At 36.4% G+C, this 23917-nt stretch overlaps 1 protein-coding gene across 1 annotated transcript in view; it reads right to left on the bottom strand.

The window, feature by feature from the left end:
- Nucleotides 1-5277: 5277 nt before the first annotated feature.
- Nucleotides 5278-23917, bottom strand: part of LOC124622657 (sorting nexin-27) — a 295473-nt gene continuing 276833 nt past the window's right edge. Inside the window, exons 6-10 of the mRNA XM_047148449.1 lie at nt 16166-16343; nt 15295-15545; nt 10882-11031; nt 10409-10537; nt 5278-8691 (exon numbers count right to left, since the gene is read on the bottom strand). Of these exons, the coding sequence (XP_047004405.1) occupies nt 8623-8691; nt 10409-10537; nt 10882-11031; nt 15295-15545; nt 16166-16343 (777 nt within the window). The 3' untranslated portion in view covers nt 5278-8622. The remainder of the gene's footprint in view (nt 8692-10408; nt 10538-10881; nt 11032-15294; nt 15546-16165; nt 16344-23917) is intronic.

Below are 23917 nucleotides of genomic sequence, written 5' to 3'. Positions count from 1 at the left end.
AAACTGAACTACAGAAACTGTATATTTTATTCTCACTCAGCATCAGTGGTAATTTCCTCCTCTTGTACAATTAAAGGTGGCATTTTACAGCACTACACAAAAACAGCAAGAGTGTGCATGCAACTTTCATGCTATGTCACAGCTTTACACGCTTGCACATTTTAGTAAGAGGGAACCAGTAGATGAGTAGGGAGCGACTGCAGTGCCACCGTTCTCAGACATCATACTCATGGAACTACAACGAGAAAAATGGAAGCCATATAGCAGTGATGTAACAGCAGTGCCTTTATTTGTAATGTAGGCAGCCCTCAATACTGAGCTCGTACTCATTCCATTTCTAATCTCCATGTCTTACCTCCCTCTAACCCTTACTGACCTACCCAACCATTAATAGGATGAGCTGAAATTTAAAGAAGACTCTGAACCACAGTGCAGCTCAGCATTTTTTAGTTTAACAAATTGTTGTCAGTGGTGAAAGAAATGATAAGTGACAGAAAAAAAATCCATAGACCAAATAGAAACTGAACCCCATACCTCTGGTTTTGCACTCTGGCACTTATATTTACAGAGCCACACCATTTGTGCACATTACCACTAAAAACGTTCACACCATTTCATGCTCAATATTGAACAAACTAAGTAAGTGACTTATTTTTTCTGAGCTAAGCAAAGTACATGATTTAGCTTGAAAGAGTTACTTCAATAAACTTTGTAATTTAAAATTGAAGGAGCTGACAGGGTACTCAGGTTCCAAAAACTCTGGAACAGGAACTCATGGTCTTGGAGGTAATAATAAGTCAGTGAAAGCTTTGGAGCGTTGGGAACAACAAGGATAACCGTTGCTATGTACTCAAGTTCACTAAAGATAATTTACTGTTCACTCAGTAACATTGGTCACTACAGACAACGTTAACAATGCCTTAATTTACTGTTCACTCAGCAACATTGTTCATTACAGACAACGTTGACAATGCCAACCACCACTTTCAATACAAGTATAACATCTTTGTAGTGCACTCTACCAAGTACATCAGACATCACACAAAACCTCATCAGATACTGCAAATATCCTAGCAACAAGTGTATCTTTGTCGAAAACTGGTAGCACACACATGATCTTGTGTTATGCCTCCACCTCCACATAAAAAATAAATAAATAAAAATTAAAAAAAAGAAAAAACGGAATACCAACAGTGTCACTTCAGGAGAGCAAAGTGACCACACAATGCCGGATCGCCTACACACTGGATTGGAAGGGGAGGTACCTTTTTTATTTCTTTTCATTTTTTAGAAGCATATCAAAAGACTCGTGAATGTGACACTGTTTCTGACAAAGAAACACTTCTTAATAGGATACCTGCAGTAGTTGATGAGGTTCGCGCGATGCCTGGTATACCTAATACAAGAATTTTCTATTATGATGTTATGCATGTGGTGGTCGCCATTTTGAACACTTTCTATAACAACATTGTTGAGCAAACAGTATCTTATCTTTGTTGATCTTATGGTGTAAATGAACTGTTTATCCTTGTTGTTCCTGATACTCCAAACCTTTCACTAGCTCAGGATTACTTTCAAGACCATAAATTCCTATTACAAAGTAGTTGTATTTTGATTCCTTTATTAACTCGTTAAATTTCTGCACATCTTTTAGCATCACTGTGTTAACTGTTTTGTATTCTAAAACATATGATGTGTGTAAACCTCGCTGAAAAGCAAACTGCACTCTCTTGTATGCTCTTCACATGATACAATAAGAAGAAAACACTCACTGAATAAACATTACAGCAGACTCTGTAGTGCAAACTTTAGACTTTGTAGTGGAAACTTCGCAGTATACAGTAAAACTTGCTCAAAATGGAATCACACGGGACTAAAATAATTTTCTACATTGAAAAATTTCTGGATTACACAAGACACACTAGTTTACATAAAATTTGTCAAGTTCCATGCATAAATATATAAATCTATAATGATGCACATATACCTGTACTCCTGTACAGTAGATGTTTATTTACTGATCACTGTACAACAGAACATTAGATTATTACACTTATTGGTACCTAATACAGCACGTCTGTATTTTTACCGTAACTTTAAATTCCTGTGTTGTTCACATAAATATTACGCCTGTATTTATAGGCTTTAATTTCATTTTTTTGCCCCATATGAAGGAGGAAAACCTGTTTGAATTTCCTCCTCAAAATTGATTTTCTACATAATTTTTTGCACTATACAACAGTCTCAACAACTTGGAAGAATTAGTGCGTGTTGCAAATTGTGTAACATTGTTTATGCATGCAATAGTTTCTTCAGGAGTAATAATCATCATTCTGTTTCCTCCTCCTCCTCCTCCTCCTCCTCCTCCTCCTCCTCCTCCAGGCATCGCGCGAACCTCATCAACTACTGCAGGTATCCTATTGAGAAGTGTTTCTTTGTCAGAAACAGTGTCACATTCACGAGTCTTTTGATATGCTTCTAAAAAATGTAAAGAAATAAAAAAGGTACCTCCCCTTCCAATCCAGTGTGTAGGCGATCCGGCATTGTATGGTCACTTTGCTCTCCTGAAGTGACACTGTTGGTATTCCTCCTCCTCCTCCTCCTCCTCATGCATTTCAATTAATTCAGCAGCAGCATTTTCTTGAGCTTTGATGAGGACAGAAGTATCTTGTTCACCACCTCCGAACCCCACTTTGTTGTAGCACTTGGTGAAAGTTTTGAGCTTTATTTCCCTTACTGTCAATCCAATTTACTGCATCCAGGACAGAAACTGACTGTGCAACAGCAAATTAGCTTTCAGCTTCTGCAGCACTAAGAATATGATACTCCATCGCAATCACCTATAACGGGACTTGAATGTGTAAATAACCAGTCTGGTCCTGGTCTTTTGTTTGTGTGAGGCTGGTTGATCCTGATGGGAGCCAAGCCGATTTCATGTCTGATAACTTGACTTTTGTGTGGCAGGGTGCATTTTCTAGAAAAAAAGAGAACTTGCCAATTTCCTTTTTTAATTTTGGGTTGAAAGAGCCCAGCCACTCTTCTGTAAGACCACTCACCATCCATGTCTTTTTATTGATTTGCCATGTGACTAGAAGCTTACTGACATCTACATTTTTAAAACAATGGGATTTTGCCAACTTTCCAATCACCAGTGGCTTCTCGATTTCACCTAAGATGTTTCCACACAGTACAGCGAGTCTAAGCTTCGACAGTTTTCCGCCAATGCCCTTTCACCTTGATCTGCTAGAGATTTTGAAGTCAGTGTGTGATAAAACAGTCCTATTTCATTGAAAACTATTTTATACTCCAGGCGACCACAGCTGCTGAAAGGCATGATGGTAGGAAGAACTATGACTGTTAAAATTGTTGTTTATTAAAACATCACTTGTTCTGAAGCTTTAAACCTCACCATCAGGTGAACAATGTTAAAAGACCATAGGCATACCCATCATTCCTAGTCAAAATTTTCCATTCAGAGAATATCGTCAGTACTTACTATAACTGGCTGTAAGAGGAGTTCTTCCTAACATCATGCTATTTCACTGACACTGAACACACCTTTTGGGTGATTGTTCACAGACAGATTGTGCTGATGCATTTTTCCACACATCCTTATCTTCCTTGCACACTTCATTCCACATGATGCAGTGGCTAGCTGTGAAACTGTCCAGGCACCCTGTGGATGCCTTGAACTCCATAATTGCCAAGCTCTTTAGTGACTCCCACAATCTCAATCTCACTGTGTGACACGGGACACACAAAGGTAAGTTTGTTTGGCTTTGCATTTATGAACTTTTCCCACGCTATCTCATTAATTTCTTCATTTCTCATCTTATTCATCTTTCTTTTCATTTGCCTGTTTTCTTTCATCCATGCATCCCATATCTTATCCTTGTTTCTTAAAGTCTCACAAATTTGTGTTTTACCGTATTTGATATGCAACATTATTTCACGCACCGAGTGTTTGTCTTTCTCACTTGCCTTGATGATCTTAATCTTTCTGTTACGTGTTCGCAGTTCATAATTTTGGTTCGAATCAAGATGGTACTTAAAGTGCTACAAGTCAACTGAAACTTTGGTAAAATAGTGCAGTGAGTGCATCTGTTTGGTATGTTTGACCTTGCTGTGTAGAACCATTGTTTAACGTAACAACAATCACCTCTTTCACATAACAGCACTGTCATGTCTGTACAGTCTTCATGTTAAAAGTAGCATCCTTGTATATATGTGAACAACTAAGGTATACTGTAATACAGTAGTACTGTGTAAGTGTTTTTTCTACACTATAAAATTATGTATTGGTTAAGTCTTAAAATTTGCATTCTGCATCACATTGGGTACATTCCGCTTTATACAAAAAGTTAGCAAACAAATAAGTATTGAATGTGTTGAGACTGAAATATTTGTATTGTTTGGCTAGATTCCCAAGTTAAACACAATCCACTTTGACCAAGTTTTATTGTCTCATACAAGGTCCTCTTCCTCATCTTCAAGAAATGAAAATCACCAAAATGTTCTGAAGCTTGATTAGAATCATCTGATGTGTCACCCCTGAGCCTACAAAATATTTATTACATACTGAAAGCTTTGCCAATTTAAGCTGTCAGTCAAGTCTTGGTTTTCTTAGATTACAATGATGGTCACTTACAAATTACTTTGATGAGTGGTAGGCTGCAACTTCTCTTTTGATTCCAAGATTTTCTCAGCGCAGTTATTCAACACCCATGGACACTTGATAACGAGAATGGTGGATAGTAAAAGTAAATCTATTGCCACAGGCATAGAGAGTGGAACTGAAAGAGTTGGTGAAGTCTTTAAAGATTTTGTGTGGCAGTGTTCCATGTGTCACTTAAAAATGGAATAATGACTAACAATGTTTCCTAAGAAGTATGGTGCATACAATGTATAACTGTTGTCAAGTTGCAATCAATGGTGTATGCTGACTTCTTTTATCACTGTTGGGAATTTTGCTTCCATTTGCCTTAGATTCTTTCGTAAGATTGTAGTGATTGGAAAACAGACACATTTTCAACTTTTAAAATCTTCAGTTTCAACATCTGGAAATGGAAAGAGGAAATTGCTGGTCAAATTTGATTTCTACAATTGTTGGGCAGGGAAATTCATCCATAATCCCGTCATGGATGTGAGAAATATCAGGAATGTAGTTTACACATGTGTCTAACACAAAGAAAATGCATGCCGATGTCTATAATTTCAATGCCTTCTCATGTAAAAATATTAGGTTACATAGCAAATTTAATTTGCAGGCATTTTAGTGTCCACATAAGTTTTCACTTGCATCATCAGAACACCAATTCTATGTACAACAGTTACACTATAGTTTCTTTTTTATTTTCTTGTATTGAATTTCTTAGCAAGAAAAATCACATTTGTGAAAGTGAGCTGTGGCAGGAATCATCAAGTCTGAAAGTATAATCTCTGGATAAGTAATTACTTATAATAATATAATATGGAAACATTTTCATACATCAACAGTGTAACTGTCATTAATAAACACACATACACTTTTTGTACCCAACAAAACATCAAGTTCTAGATAATTCTTTAATTTCTAACTAAATGAAACTTACAAATATTAACATTCAAACACCAGGAACTCAGTCTATAAAGTGGAATGTCTGAAAAGCATGTGTCTGTTTTTTGTAGGACTAAGGCAATTAACAGCACCATTACAGACTTCTACTGAACACTCTATAAATGACTTCAATATCAGTTAAACATTTGACACAATCAATAACCAATCACACTAAATGTGTTTGTGTGCTTATACTAGTGACTCAATCAACTTTATGATTGTAAGACGACTTCACGAAAACTTTTCAGAAGTGATTTAAGAAAATAAGCTTACAGATGCACTATGTACAGTAGAAGTCACATACCAACAAAACTGTCAGAAGGCAGGGTATATTCACATTATTTTGGGAAATGCTGCATAATGATCATATTATTGGACAGTTTATAAAATGTGCTACACAGTAGTACCTTTTGTGATACTAATTTATACCACATCAGCTCAATGAGATTATATTAGGAATTATTTTTTACATGTCCATATTCATACTTCTCTCAAGAGTTTATAACGTTATTATTTTCAACAATTTCACCACAGTTAGCTTCAAAATAAATATATTAATATACTATACAGTATTCACAGATCTTGCTCATTATTTTCTAAAACTATGTTTCTAGTCATTGCACATAATACATGAACTGTTTTGATGAGATAATTTCAGAATTCTCATAATCTATACATTTCTATTTACATATATTAAGTCAAAAATATTCACTCTAAATGAAGACCATGATAAAGTACGTACAGCTGAATCCACAAAAATCATAGACTTCAGTCACATACAGAAACTAAAAACATAAATATTAATATGATTTTTCAATCTGAGGGTGAAGTAAAACAATCACAGAGAGCACAAAACAAAAACTGTATGCTTCAATACTGCTGTTAGAAAAATATGAATGACAGCTGTAGATGTTCTACTTATGTTTGTAACTTATTAAACTGCACAGCTGCACTCAATTAATGCTAGTTTCTACTGAAACATGAAATTCTCCTAACGCTATTTACTACACACAATTAAAGATTTTGTGTGGAAAAGCTGCCACTGACAAACACACTGTTGTAACTTGTTTAGATGTTTTAGAGTAGTAATATAAAATAATACAGAAAGGGAAGGAAGTTTTAAAGCTAAAGCTGCAGTTAGCTATTATTCTCCAGGAGCACAGCCACATACAAAATAGAAGGATTGCTATGAACAGGAAAAACACAAAATATCAAAGCAGAAAAATGGCATGTAATGCAGATCAAATTAAATACATAAATATTATATCTGGACACTTCTTTTTGTTTGAGACCAACTTATTCATTCTCTATGAGGAAAAACACAAAAAAATAGCATAAACTGAGAAAATATAGTGTACTAAATCACATTACAGATTATATAATTATCAGTATTTGCATAATGAACACATGAAACTACACAATTTTTTTCTAATTTTTCATCAGTAAAGTGGGAAATAGCGAGATGAACACCAATTGTGGGTATACCGAGAAAACTACTCTCACATACCTTTACTCCATGACTTAAAGAGTAAAGATTCTGTAACAGGTTTGTAAATTTGCAGTGCTTATTCTGTTCCATATCCCCAATTTACTGCTGATTATAGTCACACAGACAGATGGTAAATGGCGACTGTAATCTCCTTCACAAGAAATTTGTTTCGTTTTAGTGTTCCAAGATAAATTCTTCAACCAATACATTTGACGTAAAAATTTAGATATCTGAATGTTAGAGACAATTTCAAGATCACTGGCTCTATTAAGTATAATATGTTTTTCATTTAACAAATGTACAAACTTATACCTGCACATAATGTCATCAGTACTCGTGAGATGTGCCTAAAAAAGCACTGGCCTGATTAAAGCATTTATCGAAAGTATTTCTCGATGTTATTTACATGATAAAAGATAAGCAAATCTTCGCAAGTTATCTGCTGGGAGCATTGTATTTATTTATATATTCAATGTTACAAGCTCTCCATAAAAGTTTCTGGGTTAAAAGAAAAAAAAAGTAAGTATCTTAAGTCGTTTAAAGGGATTACTCCAAATAGCAAAGCCAGATTATTGGCGCAGGAGATACAGTATCCAAGCACTACACCATTTAAAACGAAACATGAATTACTTTTAGGTATAAAATGGTCAAACTATGAAACCAAAATAGTATTAATAATGAGAACTAAAATAGTGAATCACCACCTCACAGAATAACACAGGCATTACAGGAGTTAAGGGGAAAGAAAGAGGAATATTCAAGAAGAATAAAGAACAATTCTCCAATTTATAAACTGGTTAGGTGCAGCACATTCGTGCTCTTATTATTACAAGATCATTCCTCTCAGTTTTTTCCAATAAGATAATGTAACATTAACAGTGTACTTGCACACAGAGTGCTTTGCTCACACAAATAAATATCACTTGTCAATTAAGACAATTCTCTCTCTCTCTCTCTCTCTCTCTCTCTCTCTCTCTCTCTCTCTCAAACACATTCATGCACACTCTTCCCCCCTCCATCTCTGCACAGCCGATGTTCATACTACAGACACACAGGTGGTCAGCAGATTACTACAACATTGCATAATATTGGACAAGTAACACAAATCAAAATTACACACATCTCAAACATTAAATGTACAAATCTGCATAACAGAAGTAAAAAATATGCAGTGCCACACAAGAGTATTGAGTGATACTATGCAATCTCTTTTTTCCATTCATATTGTAAGTTAACCACACAAACATGTCAGTCACTCAATTATACAACTGCACTCAAGACATACACATACATTCAGAATTTCAGTCTTGTGAGTAGCATTTACATAAAGAAACATTCAAGATCACCATGTCACTTCCCAGTCCTTAATAGGTACTGTTTATGATATGTGTGGTATGCAGCATCAGACAGAGGACACAAAGCCTCACATGTGGGACAATGTGAGTGGGCCAGAGGCTGAGGCGCAGGAGGACACGGGTGTCCTGGGGTAGCGTCGCTGACACTGTGGGCATGCCGGCAGCTAACGCCAGGCCCAGCGTCACTCCCCAGTGTCCAGCCACTTGCTCTCCTCGTGTATCCTCTCGAAACAATCCAGCAAGAAAATGTACTGCGAACAGAAAATGTAAGGGAGCCATTATTTAAAAAATGAAAAAAAAACTTTCTTGAAATGTTCAATAGTTCATACACTACATGTACTGACCCAATACTTATGTAAGAATTCACCAACCCTATTCGTGTTTTCTCTATTTTTACTTTTTACATGTTATCTCTCTTACCAGCAGTTTATCTTGAATGACGAAAGCACTGATATGTAAGACATATTTCTGAAACTTGCTGCAAGCATACACTGCATACAAAAATGATACACTCTTTGTTGCAATAACATAAATGAAGAAAGAGGATTATGCACTGATGCCCTAAATTTAAATGCTGAGAAGAGAGTTTACACGGTTCCTAAAATGTATTATTTTAAAGGTGTAAGAACATCACTGTTAGCAAAGTGCTGAGGAAAATAGTGCAAATCAGCTTGTTTGCAGCTTTGAGCAATTATCTGATGGTGTGAGTATATTATCAGTATCAACTTTGGCAGTATAAGTAACAATTTAACAACTTACATTCTCTGAGAAAGACAAAACACCCCTATCTATGAGGTAGGAGTGCTAATAATGGAATTCACAGAAAACCTGAGCTGATACAGTAAGGGCACGATTAATAACCCCTTCACTGACACAGATGCTGCACAACTTAATGTTAAGCTGCATGACACTATACATGCCATACCTTCTATCCAATTATTGACTGTCCTCTTAAGAATTATACAGCCAAAGCTATGTAACAGGGAGTTTTCTCTGAGAAAATTCCAAATGTAATTAAAATTATAGATCTACAATACTTAATGGAAGACAGAAATGGAGAAATAAAAACCGGACAAGTGTGAGTAGGACTTGCACTCTGCAGGGTTCTGTAAAAACTTAATTACATAGATATACAATAATAATAATAATAATAATAATAATTTTGTGTGACTCAACGGCCTTGCACAAGTCTTTCTTTCTATTGGATGCCAATTCTGTGACTTTTGTCTCCCTAACGTACCCCAGTTATACAAGTGGGGAAAGGGGGCCTAAAGTTTAATGTGGAATGCAAATCACTTGTCGTCTCTGGAAACTCTTCAAATTGTTGAGAGGTTAAGGCCAGGTTAAAACAAAGACTGAAAATTCTGTGATACAGGCAAGATGCAATCCTGTGCCTTCTCCGTTTCGAGGTACACATTTTACCACTAGACCACCAGGCCCGACACATACATAGGCAGTTTATCGATAGATTTCGATAGGTGAGTCTGTGAGTATCAAAATATGTGACATGTATGACCCTATCTTGTGAGTACAATGGCTTACAAGCTTAAATTATTTAGACTGCCAGAGGGCAGCAGATCTTAGTACTTGACAAACATTTCAACTTGATACTCTACCCATTCCTGAGAAAAATGGGTCTTAAGTTGGGCACACAGACAGGCAAACAGACAACAAAGTGTCCTACAGACTATATGGGAAACCAAGATTTTCATTTTACTTGAAATTAATCACATATTTTAATTATGTTATTCCTTCTTGTTATAAATTCTTCTCATATGGCAAATAGTAAAAACAATTTAAGTTCTTTTAGAACTAGGTTATTGAAAATCGGTCTCTTTTGACATATCATTATCTGCCCCAATAACAATAGTTCAGCAATAAGTTAGAAACATTACGGTAAATGATCATTCTCACACATTCTCCTTTTAAGGCATTTTCCCATTTCAGTATTCCACAATAAGCACTTACATATGGTGTAAATATTTTCACCCATCTAGGGTTCTTCTCAGGCCTCTGGTATTGAAAACAGAATGCCATAGCCTCATCATCAACTTCCCATTCTTTAATAGTAGGCCATGAAAATTCCACAATTTGAGACTGAAAATAAACCATTAAAACATCATCAAAACATTTAATTTGTAATATACATTAAAAATTTGGCAAGAAAACAAAAATGTTTTAAAAAATTTTAAACACCATTGTTCACACAATACTCTCATGTATGTTGCACTGTTCACAGCAACATAAGTATTAATCACTCAGAATCAGTGGATTATTCTATTCCAAAAATTTAAGGACAGTTTTTATTACTTTCTGAACACTGCATATTTCAGGAGAACCAACTTGTGCTAGTTGCTATTCCCAACAAATGTTCCAAATTCATTTTTAAAATAATTCAATAATAAATTTTTAGTGGTCTATAAACAAAACTGACTACCCACCTCTAAAGCACCATCTTCTCGACAGGCCTGTAGCTTAAAAGTGTTGGCTCCGACAGAAACAATAACATGGCCATCTTTTCGAGAGTCACAGGAGCAATGAGGGAATACTATCTCTCCATAGCCTGTTAATTCCCTTGCCAGCTTTAGGTACTGCAAGAAAGAACACGGATCACTACATTTTTGTGGAGGTTTATGAAATAGGTCATTTTTGTAAACAAATCATCTTATAGAAATGCAATGCACAAACATAAAACAGTTTACTAATTATTGCAGAATGACTGTTAAATTAATACAAATATTACGAACAAATGGCATTCCTGATGGGAAAATCATCTGATAAGTAAACTAGAATTTTGCATCGTTTTTTGCTGAATTATACATAATCACTCAAATAATTCACAGTGATTTTTATAAAAGTATTTTCAATTTTTCAGGAAAAAAGTAGTAGTTTTCACTGCGGTTCAGTATTTAGGACTAATTTTCATCAAAATACATTAAAGAAAAAAATATTCATATTTTCAAATTATTATTTGAAAAATACTACATGGGGAGCAGAAAATGAACAAACTTGCAGTTACCTTCCTTTATTTCTAGTTTTCAAGTTTAGGCATGACAACAAAGTAATCACACATGCTAGAACTAGGGAAGGGGGTTAGGTTAGGTGTCAATGTTCCACCAACAGCAGCATATTAATAAATGGAGCACCACATCAGTTGAACAAGTATGGGAAAGAATTCAGCTTTGACTCAGTGGAACAAATTCGAAAAATCTATTCTGGGTGACTGGATGGTTGTCTGAACCCCACTCCTCTTGCATAAGGTCCAGCATCTTTAATAATTGAGTGCCTCACTTTGACTGAGCAAGGTGGCGCAGTAGTCAGCACACTGGACTCGCAATCGGGAGAATGATGGTTCAAGCATGCATCCGGCCATCCCGACTAAGGTTTTCCATGATAGCAGTAAATCGCTTCAGGCAAATGTCACGAAGGTTCATTTAAAAGGACACATCCGACTTCCTTCCCCATCATTCCCTAATTTGATGGCATTAATGACCTCACAGTTTGGTCCCCTCTCCCCGAATCAACCAGCCAACCACACTTCACTTTGAAGAAAGGTCAGGTCATTAGAAACAGTACGCAACTTTGGACTGAAGAATGATGGAAAAGGAAATCAGTCATGTCCTTTTCAAATAAACCATCCCTGTCTTTTCTGTAGGCGATATAGGGAAACATAAATCTGAATGGTCATGTAGACAGCTTAAGCTCTGTTCTCCCAAATGCAAAACTAGTGTCTTAATCAGCGTGCCACATTACGAGGTACCAATTTGCAATTACAGACAAATTAATAAACTACAGTCAATACTTCCAGTGTTGCCAGTATCTGCAATTGATATGAATTAGACTGCTATCAATGTTATGTTTCTACTGTTGCTATTCTCTTCCAATCATTTTCATTCAATTGGATATGCATTAACTTCCTGTAGTGATTCTGGCACAATAAAAATAGTGAGGATGTAAGTGAAATGGTGCCTCACAGGCTGAAAGAGACATTCAGTCAGTGTCTCACCTAAATTGTTGTGGAGACTTAAAATCTAGTTTGCACGAGTGGTGTGCAAGATCTCTGTCCACAATGGCTTGCCTTTATTCAGTCTCACTAATCACCTTGCACTACTTGCATTTCTCAAGTAGGGGACTAATTGAGACATCCAAATTTTGCCTCACTTTGCAGCAATAACTTAAAAACAAATTAACCTACTGGTAACACACTAAAGCAATAAATTAAGGTAAAAACTAGAAAACAAATAACTTACATTGGCAGAAGTTTTACTTAAGCTAGAGAAATATCACCAGGAATATTCAAATGTTAAGTTAATAGACAAGACACAAAGACTTTACTTGTGGAATAAGGTACAGGCAGCTTCACCAAAACTTTATGTTTGAATAAAGTTTTTTTTTCCAAAATCACCATCATTTCAAACATTTGTTTGTGAGAAATAAAATTACTGATGTTTCAATTGTAGTTGGCTTTTCCCATGGAATGATCAACAGACACTGATTAGTCAAAGTAGGCACATCTCTCTCAGCTACATGTAGTTCGATTAAAATTGCACTGGGATTGATTTTTCATTGAGTAGAATAATAGGGACAAGTAAACACTGCCATGTGCTGCCATATTGCCTGTTTTGTAAATACATGCAGAACCTTGTCCAGCATAGCTGGCTGCACACTATCAACACTGCCTCGCACTACTGTAATCCGTCAGTCAGAGTTATTTGATTAGAGTTACACCAAATGATTTACCTTAGTGGCCAACCATGTATACTCATGTTTTTTTAGTGTTCACTTACCAATGATACAAGCTGGGAACTATGGGGTGGTATATGGGCATGATTAATTTATTAATCTCCAAAAACATGTTTGAAATAAACAAATACATAGACAAGAGCTTCCACTAAGTTATCTATCTTTCATCAGGCAGGGTAATTGCAGACATCCCTTCACATTCCAATTCACCCCACAACACATTTTCCACTTGTACCTACCACCCAACAGTCTGAATTTCCCTGCTGACAATAAAGGCCAACTGTCTTAAGCTTTATGACACTTTTACATGCCCACTGGCCTTACATATCAACACATTACCAAACGTCTTCAGTCTGAGTGACCTTTGTCCACAATAACTGTTGAACTATGTAATGAGTATTTAGTATATATGCTGTTTTGCAACAAAACCTTCCGCATCTGATGTACAAGACCTGATTCTGGACTGTATGGTTGTTCTTATGATTATGTTATCATTTAATTGGTGAGTAATATGCTCAGTTGTCTATGCATCTTGTACTATAATTTAAATTATGAACATAATCATCTGTCCATTGTTGACAGTACCAGTTTCAGTTAAACTGAAGTACCAACAGTGGACTCTCCAGGACCCAATGAAATTTTATGAAATATCTCATTATCGCATATACACTTCTCAGGTTTGTCGCTGGATCGTATTGTGTAAATCCCACAATATTTCATGGATGCAGCTGCTCGACATAACTGCTCGACATCTACTGGTGGTGGTAGTTGCTCTGTCACTGCTGCAAGATGTGTCTTGTAGCAGTGACAGAAGCAACATCCACCAGCTGAAAATGTTGAGCAGTTGCATCCATGAAATATTGTGGGATTTACACAATATGATCTGGCGGCAAACCCAAAAAGTGTATTTGTGAGAGATCCATTGGGAAAGCCTGGAAAGCCATATCTTATTATCATTTCAATAAAATTCTCGATAACTACACTAATAAAAAAGATGAAAAAATATGAAACTTCAAAAGGGCACAGTTACAGAGAAAAATGTCCATCTTAAAAATAAGTCACAATTTCATGGCAGCAGTTAAACAGGGAACTGGGAACGATAGTGAAGGGATAATCAGTTAGATAGTTTAACCGAAAAGCATCAAGCAAGAGAAATGCAGAATATTTTTATTTTATTTATATTTTTTTAAATTGTGAAATCTAATCTGGTTCTCAATGCTCTCTGACTTGCAAAGCACTGTATCTCTACACCCATACAATCTCTGAACCAATTTATGTCTGTGGGCCATCTAAAGATGCAAATGCATATTAATCACAACCCTCGGGTTTTTCTGCTGTAGCATCCTGTAATAGTTTTATTATTGATAAAAATTTGTAATTCCAGGGCTGTATTACATTAACAAGTCATAATTACACCAAAACTGGAAGGTAATCCACAAATCCACCTAAAGAATTAGGTGTAAGCTCTTAAAACATGCTGTGGGAGGAAATAAAAATGTCACAGTCTAACACTGACAAGAAAAGGTTAAACTTCATAATGCAACATTTGACAGTAACATGTATCCAATGTGGACATAAGTGAAAACCACAGATGCTATCCAAGTATAATAACCCAAACAACCAGAAATAAAAGCACTGCCAAAAGCTCACAATGAGGGACTGAGCAATCTGCTGTTGTACTTGCTTCCTGCCTTTTCAGTCATTAAATACTTTATTTGGGCAAACAAACTATACAAATAAAATTATCATTAGTTACATTGCCCACTGATTATGAACACTCTCAATAAAAGCTTGAGACATGTTTTGGAAAAAAGCTGGCCCACACTGACTGATGTCAGCATCTTTACCATGCTATTTCCCAAGGTAGATTTTAATACAACTTTCTAAAAATGCACTAGGTTTTTCTTTATTGCTTTGATTACAGAATTTAGCTTACTATTTGTGGAGTCCTGAATGCAGGCACTTGTGTGGCAAGAAAACTATCTCCTAATTCATCATCCAACATGCACAGTAATAAATGATCTCTCACACATGATTGCACATCTAAAACAAGCAGTAACTTAACTTTACAATTTAATATATTGACCTGTGACTTAATGAAATTCACAAACCTCATGCTTGCGCGATGCATCCTGTAGTGCTTTTAGTTGATACAAACGATCATCAGCTCGAATATGACCACGATTAACATCATCAACAGCTTGCCAGAAGAAAAAAGTTGTCGCTTGATCATCACAAGCAAGTTTTAATTCCTTCTGAAGACAGAACAGCCACCGTCGTAAACAGAGACACGTAGATGTTGCTGTGCTGTAGTTCTGTATGTAAAGGTTGTGAGGATACTCCGTAGGCAGAAGTTTCCGCTCTAAGGAAGAATTTAATCTTTTTAAAAGGAATGTACAGAAAGCTAACAATGTCTACAGTTAAAAAGTCAGCAACATGTGATAGCTCTCTTACGAAGTTAATAAAGACACCAATCATATCTTTCACTCATTTTTAGGTAAGGAGGAAAAAATGTCATCACTTATATACATATCATTTAAAATTTGAGAAATCATCCATTTATGTATGTTCCTGAGTGTCTTTTACATCACTAAGGTCTTAAAAATATGTAATATATGTCTATTTTATATTAAACAAAGCACAACCACGTAATGAACAACTTCCCAACATGCTTGGGTAATAGTCCTTTCAAGCGAACTGTATGATTTTAGAGCTTAAGTCAATCAATTCTAAAGCTGCTACCACAGCTGAAGACTTCTGTTAAGTGAGTGTACTCCCAGAAGATGGGAAGCTTCATTGTTTGTAGATTTTTCAGTCATTGCTCCGTATGACTAATACCAGTTGGAAATGGAAATGTGAAAATGTACATTTATAGAATGTGCATGTATCCAGGTAACTATAACTAAAAAGGAACAAAGTATTCCTTCTCAATCTCTGTGAGGTCTGTTCAATATAGCCTTCTTGTATTTAAGCTGAACTTACCGAAATTGTACTCAACAATTTCAAAGAGGTAGAAGTATCTTGCTGTGTTTTTGTTCATGCGTATTTTGTCAACAACTGCAGCATAAACTTCTTCAGTGTTGGCATTTTTCTTGACACTTACTATGACAATTTCTCTGTCTGGTAACATGATTTTCAAATCTACAGGTGAGATGTAGCCCTGTGACAAGAAAACATTGACATAAATGCTACTAGAAATATGAATATCAGCTCAGGGCTTTAAATTTAATTTGATTGTTACTATAAGATGAGACACAATTTCAGACAGAAATATCACTAATCAGAATCACTGAGTAAAAGAGAAACAGAACAAAAGTGGATAACAAATGTAAACATGTTGACCTCCCTTCACTACAACAATTCACTAATATGCATACAGCAAAGAGAAAAAACGCGCATACATTTTCACTATTCTACTTCTGTAGTAACTAAAAGGAGGTAGAAAAGTAAGGTAATGACAACAATGTGAAGTAAAACATACTTACAACTAAGTAGCGCAGGAGGGTAAGGTACACATGACTGAATGAAGGGTGAAAGATGGCTATAAAGAAGTGAAGCCAAGTAAATGAGTTCTATACCCTAAAAGAGGAAAGTGTCAAAGAAAGCGATAAAGGAATGCAGAAGGTTTATGCAACACAAACAATATGCACATGGGTCCCTCAACTTTGTTCACTGTGATTTACTCCTTTTTTATGATTTCTCTTCAGAGCAAATACAACTTGCTTATAATCCCAGCCATACCAATGCATTGTCCATAATGTGTATTACTACCACAAGGGGAGGAGTACTTTATGACCACCCTAGAAAATTAAAACATATCATAACAATAATATATCACTAATTGTTGTTAACTTACATTAACAACATACTATTTAAAGAGGTACTGATGTGTAAGTAGGATCCTAAACCTGAAAATACCAAGTATGATATGCATTGTGGTAAGTCACATCTACTATCTACACTAAAATTTTTGGGTTAAGTTTAACTGAAAAATTTAAAACATTTATGAAATTTAGTGGAAGACATTGAAAACAATAATTTCTTTTCAAAATTTTAAATTATGCAGTACCCAACAGGATTGCTATATTTTCAATAGACTGGCATAAAGTAATACTCTCCTCACCCAACCCCTGGTGTTGCAACCGTCGATAACATCTCTTTATCTTTCAGGTTTTTCAGCTTTATTCTATGCGGTCATTGTCCACGCAAAGAAAAACATGTAAGGAGTCAGCAAAAGTTAGGTTGTATAACCATCACTACAGCTGTTGAAGGGAAAAAAAAGAGCCATAGGATATAAGATGAACAGTGGAATGTAAAATCGAAGGATGTAGAAAGCAAGTTGATAAAGATATGAGATTAATAATGCACAATCAGTGAAATGACAATGATATCATTCGTATTAGAGACTAAGAAACACATGAACAAAGACAAAAGAATGAAGTTACAACAAGCAGCAGGAAGTACTTTCTTAGTACATCCAATGTAGCTCCATAAACATACACCAATTTGGTCAAAATCAAACAATGGAAAATCCAGGATGGAATGTGACAATAGTATGTCACAGGCAACTGAAACCACACTGCGAGCAGCAGCACCAGTGCATGATGGGAGTGGCAAGTGGGTGGGGGTAACGAGGAGGCTGGGGTGGGAAGGAGGAGGGATAGTACGGTGAGGGTGGCGGACAGTGAAGTGCTGCTGGTTAGATGGAGGGCAGGGAAGAGGTGGGGAGGGGAAGGGGGGGGGGGGGGAGAGGAAAAAGAGAGAAATAAAGAGACTGGGTGTGGTGGTGGAATGACGACTGTGAAATGATGGCTGGATGGGTGAGGACAGTGACTAATGAAGGTTGAGGCCAAGAGGGTTATGGGAACCTAGGATGTACTGCAGGGAAAGTTCCCACCTGCACAATTCAGAAAAGCTGGTGTTGGTGAGAAGGATCCATATGGTACAGGCTGTGAAGCAGGCACTGGAATGAAGCATATCATGTTTGGCAGTGTGTTCAGCAATAGGGTGGTCAAGTTATTTCTTGGCACAGTTTGTCAGTGGCCATTCATGTGGGCAGACATGCCTACATAAAATGCAGCACAGTGGTTGCAGCTTAGTAGGTCACATGATTGGTTTCACAGACAGCCCTGCCTTTGACGGGATAGGTGATGTTAGTGAACGGACTGGAATAGGGGGTGGTGGGAGGCTGTATTGGGCAGGTCTTGCATCTAGGTCTGTTAACAGGGTATGAGCCATGAGGTAAGGGATTGGGAGCAGGGGTTGTGTAAGGATGAGCGAGTATACTGTGTAGGTTCGGTGGATGGTGGAATGCCATTGTGGGAAGGACAAGGTTAAATTTCACAAGAAAGAGGAAGGTGGGGGCAGTGCTCGTTAGAAGCTGGGATTAAAGCAGTCTTCACCATTCCCAGCCCCTTCTCAATAACACATCACGGTGAACTATTTCTTTGCACCATTTGTACCTAGCACTACGGTGACGCCACTTAACGTCTGCCTCAATGTTTCACCTTATAGTGATGGATTTTTGTTAAGGCCCACATTAAGAGTCAAACAATTACATTTATTAATTACCTAGTAATTGTACATAAGTGAAGTGTTCGTAAACTGATGATAAATACTGGAATTAGTTCTGCCAATTGCAGGCATGTAAACTGAATACATTACAACTACCTTATTTTCACAGAATGTTCTTTTCTGTACTACGCTTATTCAGTTTCAGTTGCCCTTTACAACACACCATAATAAAACAAATAATGTTTTTCTATCACTATAATTACAATAATTACTTCATAATATGCACATTATATTACATGAAATTTTCAGAATAACTTTTCATATGGTTTAGTTACAGTTACTTTGAGACAATAAGGACACTGGCTGGCAGACTTTGATGGAACTGCTGAAGCATTTGTCGTTACCCCAGATCACATAATAATCAGATTGGCCATTCTTCCAGAGAAATTAACAACCACACAAGTAAAAGGGACAGTCAAATGAAAACAATGCAGATGGAAAAAGTAACTAGTGTTTATTATTTCAAAAGTAATTCTTGTATATTTTCTTTTATGTATATTAAGCAGTATACATATAGAGACTTGGGAGGGTCATTATGTTTAATAGGCTGAAGTGCTCCTTACAAGTTTCTCTTGGACCCAATCCCTGTAAACATCTAATTGCTTTTTTTGTTGCCATTTGAACACACAGTTTGTGCTTGTTGAATTACCGCATAACAGAATCACATATTGTAGTTGTGACAGAGAGAATGCATAGGAGCACAGCATCAGTAAACTTCTACCGATAGAATATCTTAGTTTATACAGCACGAATATCATGTGTGCAAGTTCGCCTGTCATATAGCTTACATCCCATGAGAGTCTGGTCTATTTGTAGTCCCAATAGTTCGACACTGTGATTCTATTCTTTCTGTATCTTCAGATTGAAATAAATTTCCTCTGTTTTTGTATTGTTTATACTTAACTGGTTATCAATACACTACACCCCACATTTTTCAAAAAGTTAATTATTTTTGTTTACCACCTCTTGCATACTCTAACCTGTGGAGATCATGGTCATATCAGCAGCATGTAAGACTTTTTGCAGGCTATATAGTTTGAGAAGCCATTAACACAGACAATGAAGAGGAAGGATCCATGAATGGAGCCCTGTGGAATTCCTCTCTTAATTTTCAGTAGTTCTGACCTTTCATTGCTCACATACACTAACTGTTGCTGTTAGGGAAGCTTGATTGTCACAAAGTGTGCACTTGTTCATCCAAAGCAGATTAATGGCCACAAATGCCTTGCTTCAGGGTTCCAAAAACAAGGAAATCAGGTGGGGAGAGATTATGATCGATGGAGTATGTGTAAAGGCTTCCCAGCAAAACCTGGCAGCGAACTCCTAACGTGGGCCCACCCACATGTTGCCAAAGTTGTTTCAAGTACCTTGCTCAAGTTTCACTGGGAAGCCCTTACACATCCTCCATTAAGCAGGGTATTCAGCTGTCTATTAACTAGATGGGTTGGGCTATCCATACAGTTAATCGTCAGGCATAGGGGGGTTTGTACTTTGTGGATCTTTGGTTGTCCACATAGTGGTGTCCCTGGGTCCATCAGCATTTACTTTCTTTTTTTCACAATCACAAACAACTAATTCTGATGCCACTTTTGCACGCTGCAATAAAACAATTAGTTCCTGTATGACTTCCAACAAATTCTCATGTTTTACTCCTCAGTTAGACAAAAAGTATGAAACATGCAGTTTCCAATTACTGTAGATATTATTAATCATGAAAACAATTGCATAATTTGCAGTAAGTGGTTTCAGTCTCCTGTTACCCTATTTCTGTACAGCTTCTACTAAATCAAGATCTTTTGAATGTTCCGTTATTGACACCTCATCAATAGATATTATATTTGCCATTCCTATGGATGTCTGTGCCACAAATTTCCTGTTAGTTTGACCAAAAAGATTTTTGAGAAGACTGGTAGGAACTTTATGACACCAGTCCATTATCTAACTGTAGACAGCACTGGTAATACAATATCTAATTTACATAAAAAATCAAATGCTGCTGCAATTTGTAAAATTACATTAGAAATAGATTTTACCAACTTAGGAGCACAGCCAGTGCACTGGAGTAATCAGGAGGATAACTTAAGCTGCTAAAAATATGTTACCCATAATTATAAATTAAAAGTGTGACATCGTGCATGTTCTAAGTATTAATTTACTTCATGAAACAGTTTACAGCTTACAAAACCATATTCAGTCAATGGCTCTGTAAGCCAAAAACCTGTCAACAAAATAAATAAATTAATACTGTAGAGCAGACACAATATTGTGCTTCTTATTTAAAGAAAGTGATTATGCTCAAATAAAATAATGCACAAGATTGTAATTTATATAAAATTTCCTGAGCTTCTTGAATCTGTTCCTTCTTTTGCTGTCCTGCTGTGTGATTATTTCCTTGTCAAGCTGATGCAGTCTGATAAGTTGTGGTAGAAATAAATCCATCAATAACCTCCTCTGTAGCTAAAGGCCATTTATTTTTTCAATGTTTGGCTTTTATTTCACAATTTGTATGCTCTGGGGGAAGTTGCATCAGTGGTCACAGGAAGCTAATGGTTTTCTACAACTGTGAGCAGGCAGTGACACCGAAAAAACTATTTTCAGTAATAATTTGTGTTGAAGCAGCTGTGTAGAAAGTTTTATCTGTAACTTCAGATTCAAGTGTACAAAACAGTGCAGATGTTAAAAAATATGTTTCAATATCTGCAGAAGAGTTATGAAGCAAATTATCTGTTAACTGAAAAACTTAACCAGGATGTCCTTGAGAACTAATTCTCATGTATCGGAATTATGGGTTTAAATGATGATTTTAAATGATGATCATCCCAATGCATTACAATTTTGGTACATTATGGACAAGTATTCATCAACAGCATTCAATATTAAAGAAACAATGAAGGTCAGAGTGAAGAGTGTCCGAGTGCTTTCAGAGACAATGGTGATAACTTGTAGCTAGAATGCACAGAGTTTTGTTCCGCTGCGGAACTCTTAAGGTTGTTAACAAAGGACAGTGAAACTGAGGATATTTGTTCTGAAGAAGCACTTGAATTTGATGTAGCAAGCTGGTACAAGTTAGAAGACAAAATGAGTCCGAAGGAACTGTTATTTAGCAGGGGTATGAAACTTTCAAACTGTGAGGTTCTTGTAACACATCATCTTGGATATAAGCAATTTCCCAAAAACCATTGACAACAGGCAGGGACCAGTTTTTGGAGTATCACTGTAACAGAGAATTTTTTTTTTTTTTTGCTAATAAACAGTCTTGATCACATAACTATTTTATTTAAACTGGTGACCGGTTTCGACCCATTGCACTTAGATCATCTTCAGACCTAGTACTCCATGATGGTGACAGGAGTTGGGCTGGCTGAGCAGGCTGCTCTAGAGATATGTAATCTCTAGAGCAGCCTGCTCAGCCAGCCCAGCTTCTATCACCATCATGGAGTACTAGGTCTGCAGATAATCAGTACAACGAATGATCTACGTACAATGGATCGAAACTGGTCACCACTTTAAATAAAATGTTTACGCAATCAAGACTGTTTAGCAAAAAAATAATTTTTATTGACGTATCTGAGATCTCTCTTTCCTAGCACAATGTTCCAGAAAATGTAACAGAGAAATATTCTGTGAATTTTCATGGAGCATTCAAATTATGAAATACAAACCAGATACTGAAAAAAGTAAACAACTATTACAATAATATGCAGCATAATGCAGGACTTTTAATTAAGGCTAGTGAATGATTTGTTTGTAACATGACTTATCAGACTGCATCAGCTTAGCAAGGAAATAATCACACAGCAAAATGGTAACAGACAGAACAGCCTCAAGAAGTTACAGAAATATTTTAATAATTACAACCATGAGCCTTATTTTATTTGATCATAATGAATAAAAATTTTCTTAACTGAAGAAGTTCTTAGGAACATTAACCTACATGTGGTTTAAAGGAAAAATACACTTGGAAAATGTCCTGACAATAGTAAGAGGTAAAAATAAAAGAGAAATGTAAAGTGTAATTTTTTAACAGCCGTCATCATCTCACATTCATTAAATCTGTAGTAAATATCCTCTATTTGCATAATCATCTAAATGAACATGAGAATTTCATTATTTGGCTCAGTAGTAGCAACACAGGTGGCAGATTGTTCTGTTCACAGGTAGAATACTACAGAAATGCTATCAGTCTGCAATGCAGATTGCTTAAAAATCACTTGTGCAATACAGGTACTGTTCAAGTTCGTGTAATCCATACCAAATAAGACAAACAGATGATAATGAATGTATACAAAGAAGGGCAGAACAAATGCCCCATCCATCTGAGTCACGGACGCGTGTCATGGAAGTGATGAAAAAACTGACCTGTGAACACTTGAAGATATGAGGGTGATTCAAATGAAAGCCTATCATATTTTTATTTGTAGCAATGAACAAAAAAAATTGCATGTAGTTTTCTACATAATATCCCTGACATTGAATGCACATATTCCACCACTCCAGAATGGCATAGATACCATGATGAAAGAATTCCTTTGGTCATATGTGCAGCCAGTCGTGCACAATGGTTTTCACCTCATTGTCACTTCTGAAATGCCTGTCTCTCACTGCTTATTTGAGAGCACTGAACAGCTGAAACTCACTAGGGGCACAGTCTGGTGAATAACAAGAATGTACCACACATTCCAATTTAATTTCTTGAATAGACTCAACTGTCTTATGGGCTGTATGTGGTCAGATGTTGTCATGCAGCAGCAGTACTCCTGAAGTCCAAGACCTCATTGTTTACTCCTGATGGCAGGGCAAAGTTGATTTTTCAGCAGGTCTTACTAATAAGTATTCGCTACTATCGCTCCCCTATCCATGTAATGCTCCAAAATTACTCCATTTGCATCCCAGAAGAGAACAAGCATGACTTTTCCAGCAGTCGCCTGAGTGTGGAATTGTTTTCGTTTTGGCAGTGAGCTGAGGCATCATTCCTTGCTTTAGCTTTTCATTTCTGGTTGATGATAATGGATCCAAGTCTCATTGTCTGTAACAATTTTTCCCACATGTGGAAATGATGCAAAAGTTCTTCACAGGCATTGACACAACAGTCTCTCAATTCAGCAGTCAACTGACGTGGCACCCATCTTGCAGACACGTTACTGAAGTGCAGTACACTAT

The sequence above is a fragment of the Schistocerca americana genome, chromosome 7 (genome assembly GCF_021461395.2).
Source record: "Schistocerca americana isolate TAMUIC-IGC-003095 chromosome 7, iqSchAmer2.1, whole genome shotgun sequence".
Lineage (NCBI taxonomy): Eukaryota > Metazoa > Arthropoda > Insecta > Orthoptera > Acrididae > Schistocerca > Schistocerca americana.
Note: the sequence above shows the minus strand (reverse complement) of the source record. Positions and strands in the feature narration are given on the sequence as shown.